Source organism: Silene latifolia, chromosome Y (genome assembly GCF_048544455.1).
Source record: "Silene latifolia isolate original U9 population chromosome Y, ASM4854445v1, whole genome shotgun sequence".
NCBI classification, from domain to species: Eukaryota; Viridiplantae; Streptophyta; class Magnoliopsida; order Caryophyllales; family Caryophyllaceae; genus Silene; species Silene latifolia.
The window spans coordinates 126,781,924-126,793,839 of NC_133538.1; the positions used below are offsets into that span (position 1 = coordinate 126,781,924).

Genomic DNA, 11,916 nt, shown 5'->3' on the forward strand with positions numbered 1-11,916 from the left:
AGGGGTTTTACCGACGCTATCAAAAGTGTCAGGTTTACTGGTGCCGCTAGTACTTTTTCAGCGCTTATTTAGTGCGTCGGTAAAGATAAATTAAGCGCCGCTAATATTGAAGCGCTATAAATAGTGATTTTGTGGCGCTCGCTAGTGCCTCTACCTACTAGCTATGGTGTCATAGATCACATTCATAATTGTGATTGCCTTATGATATGAATAATTATGCTCCAAGCTAATCCCTACATGAAACAACTAAATTCTTCTTTGTGCTTCAAATAAAAAAAACCTTTATATTGATCAGAAATAATTATTTATACAAATCAAGTTACCTCACTATATAAAGATCATCACCAATTACATATTCAGATATAGTTCATACATTAACAAAAAAATGGAATACAAAACATAAAATCCAATACAAGAAATGATAGCTAAGGTAGTTTATTGACTAGTTATCGCTCATCAGCACTGTATTATTCCGCTTGCTTCCATTTTCATGTTTGTTGTCCCTTTCAAACTTTTATCTGCATAGGAAGAAAATAAGAAATAACATGGAAGGTTCACAATTTTTTTTCTAAAGACACCATAGACAAAATAAGTAGAACGGAGATAGAACCTGTTGATAATGGCTTCGCCGATAAAGGAATGAAAACTCGGGAAAATATTGTCTAATTTTGGTGACAGCCTTTTCTTTTTTAATCATCCTACACTCAAACATCACACAATTAACCAGATTAGAAGCAAAATGAAACTCATAATTGTCCACCCTGGCAAAAACAGTACAAAAAACATCACACTAGATGCACACTAGTAAATTTAAACATGACGTTACAAAGGTCTTGACTAAAAATTTGTAAAATAAATGGACAAGAAATTAGAGTAATATACCTTAACCGTTCTTTTCCTTGGTAAGAGCCAGTAAAACATGTAGCTAGGAAAGTAAATAAAACATGTAGCTCATTCTGCAATATTATGCAGATTAATTATAACGACTCCAGCTATCAGATGATGAAAGAATGTATTTCAAAACATTATGAATTATTCAGAGCTACGATGTTCTTAAACGACATTTCAACTTAACAAAGGTTTGAAAACTTATCAGAAGGAATAAAAAATGCTTAAAAAAGACAAGAACAATGCAAACCCCAAAATTCAATGGAAAAAAGAAGGGAATAAACTAAAGTGAAACAAATTTGACAAGAATTGAACATAGCATCTAAATAAAGTAAGCTCAGCCAATATTTTATATCAGTTGGGTTTGAAAACTTACATAAAGTATAGCTACTCTGTTTATTAATATATACATGGAATCACTAGATAGAAGATGACACTTCTAATAGGCCAGGCGACAAAGTATGTACAATCAACGACACATACATTCAGTTGTTAACATAAACATATAAGAAGTTCATAACAATGACCATTATTCACATGTTACCGTAGTTCAATGAATTGAAATTGTTACACAAATACTATATAATTCTCATGAGAACATTATCATATAAAGTGTAAACACAAGCTAGGTGATAGATTACCTAGTTTAAGATCTACATGAAACGATGCTTTCTCTAGAGAAGTTGATAATTGACGGAGCTAAATGTTGTCTGGTTTCATCGCTAGTACCGTAGTATCATCCCTCCATATACACCATGCCATACTTAGCTGACATTGTTACAATAACATTGCCAAACAATTTACATATCCAATATACTATATTAATTAGCTATTTAAGAATATTTCGTAATCGATAATGAATGATATATTGTCCTTTGCAAACTGATAGTGTAACTTTTTAAACAATGTCAGTACATTAAACCCAAATCTAATAAATAAAAGAGAAATTAGAAATGCAAACTCTCATAAACTCCTATCAGCAAAATGATAACTACTGAAGAAAAAGTAAGTAAAAGATTGATATACGCTTTTTTATTCATGCCCCTACTTAGGTCAGCAAAAACTGAGATACTGAACACACATCCACAACAATTTATTCTCAAATTATACTAAAGTTTACTTCACCCAATCAAAATTTACATCTCATTCCATCAACAATGGCTAGACAATGTCAAAGTAATATGATTAATTCAATTAGTTGTATCATGAAAACCTAAAGTTTGAAACTTTGTTCAAGGCTGGTATCTATATTCAATTTGAAACAAAAAAAAGAGGAATGGAATATGTAATTAATTGCCAAAAACAAAAACCCTAATTTTCAATTAGTGTTTACTGTGGAACATTTAGAATTTTCCATAAAAAATAACGAGAGAAATTTCATCAAAATCCACAAATAAATACTAAGAAACTAAGGAACATTAAGAATTCCATAGATCTAGATCATACCTGGTTCACTGTGGAGTTTCGATTGTTGTTGGCCATGCATTTGCTAAGGATGAAGAACACATAGAGGTTTTTTAGGGTAGAGTAGTCGGTAGATTGGTAGAGAGTAGAGACTATAGAGAGAAATTAGAGGGGAGTGCATTTATCAATTTATGCTAAAGTTTAGTGGAGGCGCTATTTGAAAGTGCCTTATTTTTGGCGGTTTTCTCTCCTTTACAACACTTTTTTAAATAGCGTCATAAGAGGAGCGCTTGTATATATCGGTTTTGTAGTAGTGCCACTTCTCGTGAGGTCAGAACCTCACACAAACATTTATACACATCATAGACCCGTAATCACATCCAACTAGTCAATCCTGATCACGTAAGTTACCACCTGATAAAGGTTTCTCGCGCCCGAGCTTAACTCGTATGCCCCTCATAACACATTCTCCCATTCGCATAACCATCACCTCCTGCCAAACATAACCATACCATTAACACTCAACTACTAGCATCCGCCTCCAAAAACCACATCTTATACTTCCTCACAACCATACACATCAATCGGGTCTCTACAAAATCAACCTCTTTAGAATTGTTATCCTTCTTATCTATCATCACCCTTAACTACTAGTGACAACACCACAATACCCCCACTGCTCGTATAACAAACCTTTTACACTCATCTCTAAAACATCACGGTTTATTTCCTATCTTTGGTTAACATCCCAAATAACGAACATCAAATCCATCAACAAAAATTACCTCAACACTATTCCCAATTCCATCCTTAATTGCATCGTCACCCAACTCACCACCAAGATATCATATCGTGTAAATTCTTTACCCCGCTTCTTACTTTCCTTAATTCCCCGAAACTCATGACTAATCATATTGTCCTGAAACTCCTATATAACCATTAACTAACATCCTCATGATAGTATCATACATCTGGACGATTCCTGACTTCTATATCATATAACTCCGATCGACATCTTTCTAAGCTTACTTTTATCCTTCTTATTTCTTTACACTCAACAATACCAATTAATGATTCAACTCCTTATTCGTTCTACCTAACTCTTTAGTGTTCCGGTTACCATTTCATGGCTCCAAAACTCAAATCCCATTATTTCTTATCAGTATCATCTCACTCTTTCTTACTATAGATCTTCTCTTATCATGCTATCACTCACACTTATCACCAATCACTCCAGACCATCTCATGCTATGACTCACACTGATCTCCAATCACCCTTTTTTACTATAGAACCCCAAATAAAACTCATTTCATAATGTTACTTGCCCAAGTAAATCACACATTAGTTTCACCTCATGATAATGCAAATTCCAAAACTCACTCACTATCTGCAAATCCACGTCGCGTCATGTCTCCATTAAGTTCACTATATACCACTCTTCTCAATCCCTCTAAAACAACCTTTAGTTACATATATTCTTAACCCACACGATTCCTAACCATCTCCCTCCATAATTCTTTACACATCTCAAGTTTCCACTATCCACATCCTTCCTTTCAATCTTTTCACTCTCACGTTCCTTAGACTCACATCATCCCTTGCCCATATTCACTTACTTTTACATTACTCAACACACAATCATATCACTCATATCTTCTCACAAAACATGCTCCATGCCTTAATAAGCCTTACCAATCTTCCTTTTCTTTTCCACTACCTATCACAACCGTATATAACTCATGTCCTCCTCATTGAACTCATACTCACCACAGGTGTCACTCCTTACATCATAAGATTGGGTAACTTACGCATCAAGACCGACACACATGTAAAACGATGCATAAGGAAGCAAAAGAACACCTTTGCTTTAAACATAATAGGCAACGAAGTAAAAAGATAAGCATATGACCCAAAACAAGGGTCACTAGATCGAGTACAGGTCACTCGATCGAGTGAGTGACTTACTCGATCGAGTAGGTGAAGGTCAGAGACACGTAAAATAAATTACCAGGGCTACTCGATCGAGTAAGGGTTACTCGATCGAGTAACAAGAGGTGCACTCGATCGAGTGAGAGCCACTCGATAAAGTACCCTATGCATTTCTCAGCACTGTCCAATTTTCGTAAAACGGTCATAACTCACTCGTTTCTTGGTCATTTTGGGCGTGTGACCTATCGTTAGGATCTTAAAAGAACAAGGTACCACCTCCAATTAGAATCACATCAAAATCATTTATTCATCTCAAGTTATAATAGTTTAAAGACAACCTCTCTATAAACAGACAACATAACTATTTGATTTTCTCTTTCAAACAACTTAAACATCAACAAGGTGAACAAAAGCGACTCGATATTTGTAAAACCACCATCCCTAATCACATGTTACTCCCTACCAAGACCAAAAAATAACATCTATCATGCTCATATAACATTTAACTTATTAATCAAATACTACCCGCATGCTTTAACTTTATAATCTTTCGTAACACAACACATACTTATACATTACAAATTCTATTCCCATGTTACTAATACAACTCTATTACAACTCCCCTTCGTCACGTAGACATATTCTTAATTACAAAATTCATATTCTCATGCAATTGTCACTCCATCTTTTCCAGTTAATTCATCCCACATGTGCATATGAAACAACAGTAAACAATTATATAACTTCATTATATGACTTTATACAAACACAATATACATATATGACATAACATTCCTATTCACATGTTTCTTATTATGCCAGATCATAAATCATCCATCATGCCATTCATATATCCAACCAACAACAAATATAATCATATCATCATCTTCCTTCCCTACACATCTCTTATCCTCCATATACATATATCCACCGATTCATACAACTCATTACTATTTGAATACAAAGCACACAAGTTAAACACATAGCGATCCCGACTCACATCCCATGGTGACCGGTTCAAAATTGTGGGGCGAATTCGCGACTTTAGGACGTCTTCCAAGTCTTTGCAGTAGCTCCTACAATTCCTACCCGGGTTCATTTTAGTTTGACTCCCTATGTTCCTTAGGTTCATTGGTTACAGGTTTCAAGATCGTCGCTCTGATACCACTTTGTGACACCCCCATACTCCAAGTGCCTTACCAGGACCACTTAAGGTATGAGAACGTCACCATCTCGGTTACCCGAGGCAACGATACTCAAATAGACAATAACGAAACTTATTTAAATGATAATAAAGTTTAAGTGATACAAGCCAAACTCCAAAAACTGTTAAAAGGGAAAACAAGGTTCTCAAAACCGTCAACCACTAAACAACTACAAAATGTTCGACACAGCGGAAGACTTCTAAAACCGCAACGTGATGACTCATCCCAGCTATCCCATGCGCATCGTCTCATACCTGCTCAATAACTGCTCACCACCCCCGAATGGATCACCACAGTTTTTTTTAAACATTTAAACGGGGTCAGTACTGATTACATAAAACAAACACCATAAAGGAACAATATCAGAAACAGCTCAAACAAATCCCCAGTCTCCATCTCCAATCTCCACACAATTTACTACACACTAAAGTGTGTAGCTCTGCCAGAGTACCCATCGCAACAAGTACTCCACGCCGCCAGTGGGGGACCGCAGCCGCACCCACCAAATCCCCGCTCATCACCACTGAGCGATAAACCCAAGTTTCCTTAATGTTCACATCCGCTCCTGTGGCGGGTACCACAGAGGGCGAACCAAGGGCGTGAAGCCACTCCCGCAAGTGACTCCACTCAGTCAGGGACGCGCCTCGAAGATCACAGATAGATACAAACCAATCAACAGTATGAAAACAACAACCGTCCAACAACTTAACAATACAATCAATCTTTAATCACAACAACCATCACCACACATTATGTAACTAATACTGAGTAGGGAAACCCTACCTGGAAAGCAACACAGAATCAGACGATCAAGCAGCTAAATCAGAATCTCTCCTCAATGAACCCTCCTCCTATACATACATACATATTATCACAACCACATTCACATAAATCGCCCAAAACCCCCAAATCACCCAATTAGGGTTTTAACAGAACTCAACGAAATCCAACATAAAAGGTATAAGGAACTTACCCTCGACACAAGGATCACAACGGCGTAAAGAACAAGATGAACCGACTCTCCTAGCCTTGGGGATTTGATAACAATGCGAGGAACACTGTTACGTAACTTCTTTTCTTCTCAAAAGGGTTTTTAGAATGATAAAAGAGATTAAGAAAGATGACTGAGGCTTTATATACTAATCCTGCATTATTAACAAAACCCGTCAAAATCACCCATAAAACACACTTACTTGATTGAGTAAGGCACTTACTCGATCGAGTGACCCTTACTCGATCGAGTACCCAACTTACTCGATCGAGTACCCTACAGGCAGACTACTCTTTTGCGTAAAAAGCTACTTACTCGATAGAGTAAGCCCCACTCGATAGAGTACCAAAAGAATCATAAAACCGTAGTATTACAGGGAGAACAAGAAGAAGGAAGAAATTGAAGAAGTTCCAAAGAACTCCCAGCCGGGCAAGGCACCGGCAGCCGGCTGGCCGGCCGGCCGGTTGGGAGCGCAAGATGAAGAACAAAGTCAACAAAACAAGAGGGAAAGTCAAAAGAGCTCCCAGCCGGTGGACCACCGCAGCCGGCCCACCGGTCAGAAGCACCTGATGATATTTTTCCAGCTTGATTCTTACAAGGAACTCCCAGCCGGTCAGACCACCGGCAGTCGGTTGATCGACTGGGACCCCTCTTCCGCATTTTACACTCCTTTGTAGTTTCTAACCTAATTCGTGTGTAACCTATAAATACCCCCCCCCCCCTAATCATTTGTACACATAACCCTAGATCTGAAATTATTTCCCTAATCTTATGCAAACCCTTAATCAAACCCTTAATCTTTCCTTAATCAAATACTAATTACTTCATAGATTAGCTTAGAATTAGTTGTTATCAATTGTTTAAATTTAGTATTTGGTTGTTAATTGAAGATTGGTGAACATTATTCTTCTATTTAATCAAATATTGCAACTTTGTTTTCAATATTGGTATAATCTCTTCTCTACTATTGTTCATCTTTCAATTGTTTACATATTTCAATTGTTTAGTTAGTATTATTTGTAAACATGTTTTTTGTTGCTTGTTATATGCTAAAGTCTACATCTTTTACCTTTGTTGTCATGAATATGTGTGAGTAGTGCCTTACTAGGATAGAGGTGGAACTCTTGTAGGATTATATGGGAGGATTAAGACATAGGAAGAATGAAACTATTGAGTTTATGTTGATCTTATCATGCACACAAGGTGTTTGTGAGAATGCTTAAGTGAGAATTTAAGCATTTAATCTATCTTTCTACTTGTTGGGTGAGAGCTTGACTAGTAATTAGGAAACACATGCTAAAATCGAGGGTGGGTTAATTAGGTGAGAGCTTAATCAGTCTTACTTTAGGGGTTAGTCTCACATCGAGAGATCGAGTCTTCCTCTTATGCATGCTCTTGGTTTTACCTATCTATTTTCTTGCCCCCCATTCCTTTCATGAGCGAACCCGACATCCTAGTTCTCTTAACCATCATCTTTTATCTTCTTAAACAATTAGTTGTTCTTCCTCTTGTTCTAGTCTAGTTTCTTAGCTAGTTTAAATCACCCGGCCCACTTCCTTTAATCGAGCTAAACTAGTAGTTTAAACAAACGATCTTAGAACCATAATTTCGTCCCTAGGGTTCGACCTTTGCAAGCTACAATATTCATTCGTACACTTGCGAAGCGAATACAAATAAAAAGCATAACAAGTTTTTGGCGCCGCTGCCGGGGACGGCAATATTGGATAGGATTATTTGTTTTCATCTAGGCTTAGTTATTTTGTTTGATGCTTGTTTGTTTTCTGCCCTTGTCCTAGTGCAACTCTTGCATTAGGACTATTTGATCTTTTGTTAAGTGCATGAATAGCTGTTACATCGGACCTCTTTTCCCACTTGATCACCAGATCGAGAAGACATTCAGGGCAAGAAGAAGATTGGCTCTTTCGGCGATTCGAGGATCCCCACCCATTATTAACCCACCAATCACCCAAAATCTCACAATTGATAATTTAAACCAACCACCCTCTTCCTCCACCCTATCAACCCTTCACATTCCATATAACTCTCCACCACAAAACTCTCCTATCCATTCACCACAAAATTCACCAACACATTCACAACATTCCACCCATACAAACGATACCGAATCTCTATGAAACAACATCATAAACGAGGATATGGCAGACCAACCTATGGGGTATTACAATAGGCCGGATCCCAACCGTGCTTATTTGGCCATCAACTATGGAGCTCTCGCTCCCAATACATTCGAGCTTCGTCACCATGTGAGCAACTACATGCAACAAGATATCTTCCATGGAATGAAAAGTGAGGATGCACACCAACATCTGACCTCATTCAAAGAGAAAGCAGGTTCTATCAAGCACAACGGTGTAACCGAAGAGCAAATGCTCTTAATGCTCTTCCCCATCACCTTGAAAAACAATGCTAATAAGTGGTTTAATTCTGATGAGCCGGGCACATTTACCACTTGGGAATATTTATCCAAGGCTTTCATCAACAAGTTTTACCCACCATCGAAGACCGCAAGGATTCGCCATGAGATTCAAACATTCAAACAATGACCCATGGAAACTCTAAGTGAAGCTTGGGAATGTTTTAGAGATCTCCTCTCATCTTGTCCAGACCATGGTATCCCAAAATGGATGACCACCCAAACGTTTTTCCAAACTCTTGAGCAAAGGTTCCGGGAAATGATCGTGGCGGCATCCGGTGGAAAGTTTGATAGTATGAATAACGCTCAAATCACGGAAATGATTCAAAACATTTCTGAGATGGAGAGTAGTTATGCTAGAGATGTGGACTACAAAACTGAAGGACCTTCCAAGATAGAGATGGAGTACATGGCAAAATTAGATACTTTGACAAAGGAATTTGAAGAGTTCAAAATGGGGAAGAAGCATGGGGATTCAAAGCATGCCAATAAGGGCGGACCTAGCCATTCCAAGGTCTATTACGTCCAAGAACCTGGGTCTCCATCTAGGCACTATCCGCCTCAAATGTTTTGCGATTATTGTGGCGGTGTGGGGTACACCATTGAGTATTGTTCATGTATTCCACAAGATGACCAACAAGAGTGCTTTGCTCTTCAAGGACAAGGTGCACCAAGGGTCTCCTACCAACGCCATGAGACCTTCTACCGTGCCTTCCCTAATCAAGACCCAAAACTTTCCTATGTAGGGAAACCATTAGACCCCAAGTATCAACAACCTCAATACATGCCTCCACCAAAGCCCGATCATTCTAGGAAATACAATCAAAACCAAGGCCAAGGTTGTAACTACCGAGGTCAAAGGCAACATGACAAACCAAACTACATCCCACCCTATCAAATAGATAACTACCGCAACCGCAACCAAAACCCTCCATACCAACAACAAGGATATCAACCAAACCAACCATCTCAACGACCATTCAACCAACAACAAGGATACAAACAAGGGTATCAACAACAACAAAATTCCTACCAACCACCACAAAATCAACAACAATACATAGAACCACCCAACCCCACCTCCTCTCTTGAGAAATTGTTAAAGGAAATGGATACCAAAGCCGAAAGAAGAGAGGCCCAAGTTGACAATCAATTCAAAAGTTTGAAGACCGAACTTTCAAATGTCCAAGCACATCAAAGGACATTTGATTCATATATGGCCAACCAAAGCCCCTCTTCTTCACAAAGGGCTCCACACTCATTGCCTCCTCAAGGTTCTCATCATAGGGATGGACCACCACCATACCAACAAGCTCATATGGTGACCTTGAGAAGTGGGAAAGACTTGGAGGACCCTTAAAAGTATTATGAACCAAAGAGAAAGAGAGATGTCATGAGAGATGGTGAGAAGAGTCCACCTCCCTCACCAACAAGTAGAGCAGACAACACTATGAAGGGGAAGGTGAGTGGCTATATTGAAGATGATGAGAACTTTGTTTTGGAGGAAATAGTGGTTGAAAGAGACCAAGAAAGAATGGTTGAAAGAGACCAAGGGAAAGGAAAAGAAGCAAGTGAAGTAGCTAACACAAAGCAAGCCTCAACTCCCAAAAAGGCCAATAACCCTCCAATTCCATTTCCTAATTGAAGTAGAATCATGAATGAGGAGAGGAAGTTCTCCAAATTCTTGGACATGTTGAAGAAGCTTGAAGTTTCATTACCTTTCACCGAGGTAGTGACACAAATGACGCTCTACACAAAATTCTTGAAGGATGTGTTGACCAAGAAGAGAAGCACTGGAGGAGATGGTCTAGTTTCTCTTAGAGGAGAATGTAGTGCGATCTTACTCAATCCCATGCCAGAGAAACTACAAGATCCGGGTAGTTTTTCCATCCCTTACACGGTGGGTAACATGAGCATTAATAGGGCACTTTGTGATCTGCGTTCTAGTGTGAGCATATTACCTATTCCCATTGCGAGGAAAATCAGGTTACATGACATGATTCCTACCTCCATGACACTACAACTAGCCGATAGATCGGTACAAAGACCGATGGGTATGATTGAGGACATGCCGGTTAAGGTTGGAAACTTCTACATCCCGGTGGATTTCTTAGTACTTGACATCCCGAAGGATCAAGAAACGCCTATTATACTTGGAAGACCCTTCCTAGCAACAAAAAATGTTAATATTAACGTCAAACTCACCTTCAAGGTTGGAGGGAATGTAGTTGAATTCTCTTTGCCCGGAGCCATATCAAAACCTATGTTCGAAAGTGTTTACTCCATAGACATGTTGGAAGAAGCTATTGAAGAAGCTAAGGACAAATGCTCGGGGGAGCATTTGGAGGAAGATTATGAAGCTCTACCACCTATCTTGGATGAAGTTGAGGGTAAGTACCCTCCAAAGGTAGATCTTAAACCTTTACCCCCCTCCTTTGAGTATGCCTATCTCAATGAGGCGCACTCCTTCCCCGTGATCATCAATGCGGACCTAATGGCTTCCCAAAAATAAAAACTCTTGAAAGTTCTTAAAGAAAACAAGAAAGTCATTGGGTATAGCCTTGATGACCTCACGGGAATCGACCCCCGAGTGTGCATGCATCGCATCACACTTGAGGATGGTTTCACTTCTTCCGCCCAACCTATGACAAGGCTAAATGAGAAATTGAAGGAGGTGGTAAGGAAGGAAGTTGAAAAGTTGCTTGAGGCCGAAATTATCTACTCCATCTCGGGAAGCGATTGGATTTAGCCCGGTTCAAATCATCCCCAAAAAGGGCGGTATGACCGTGGTTGAGAATGAGGACGGTGAACTCATCTCCACCCGACCGGTCATGGGATGGAGAATATGCATTGATTATAGGAAGCTTAATTCCGCCTCAATCAAAGATCACTTTCGCTTACCATTCATTGACCAAATGCTCGATAGACTTGCAAACCACGAGTATTTTTGCTTTCATGACGGGTACTCCGGGTTTTTCCAAATACCCATCCACCCGGATGATCAAGCAAAAACTACCTTTACTTGTCCTTACATCGTCTTCGCATATCGAAGAATGCCGTTTGG

At 38.9% G+C, this 11,916-nt stretch overlaps 2 protein-coding genes and 1 long non-coding RNA gene across 4 annotated transcripts; 2 read left to right on the plus strand and 1 right to left on the minus strand.

The window, feature by feature from the left end:
- Window positions 1-265: 265 nt before the first annotated feature.
- Window positions 266-2,542, minus strand: LOC141626463 (uncharacterized). 2 transcript variants are annotated; one of them, XR_012536044.1, is made up of 4 exons: window positions 2,335-2,542; window positions 883-956; window positions 611-698; window positions 266-518 (listed from the first exon to the last, which is right to left on the minus strand). It is a non-coding gene; the product is annotated as an uncharacterized LOC141626463 (long non-coding RNA). The 2 variants fall into 2 exon arrangements; XR_012536043.1 differs by lacking the exon at window positions 883-956 and having other exon boundaries at window positions 2,335-2,533.
- Window positions 2,543-8,574: 6,032 nt separating this feature from the next.
- LOC141628869 (uncharacterized) lies at window positions 8,575-8,982 on the plus strand. Its single transcript, XM_074441958.1, has one exon. It carries the CDS (start codon window positions 8,575-8,577, stop codon window positions 8,980-8,982), a length of 408 nt encoding a protein of 135 aa, XP_074298059.1.
- Window positions 8,983-10,506: 1,524 nt separating this feature from the next.
- On the plus strand, window positions 10,507-11,364 carry LOC141628871 (uncharacterized). The gene has a single exon (XM_074441959.1). The coding sequence runs from the start codon at window positions 10,507-10,509 to the stop codon at window positions 11,362-11,364; it is 858 nt and encodes a 285-aa protein (XP_074298060.1).
- Window positions 11,365-11,916: the final 552 nt, after the last annotated feature.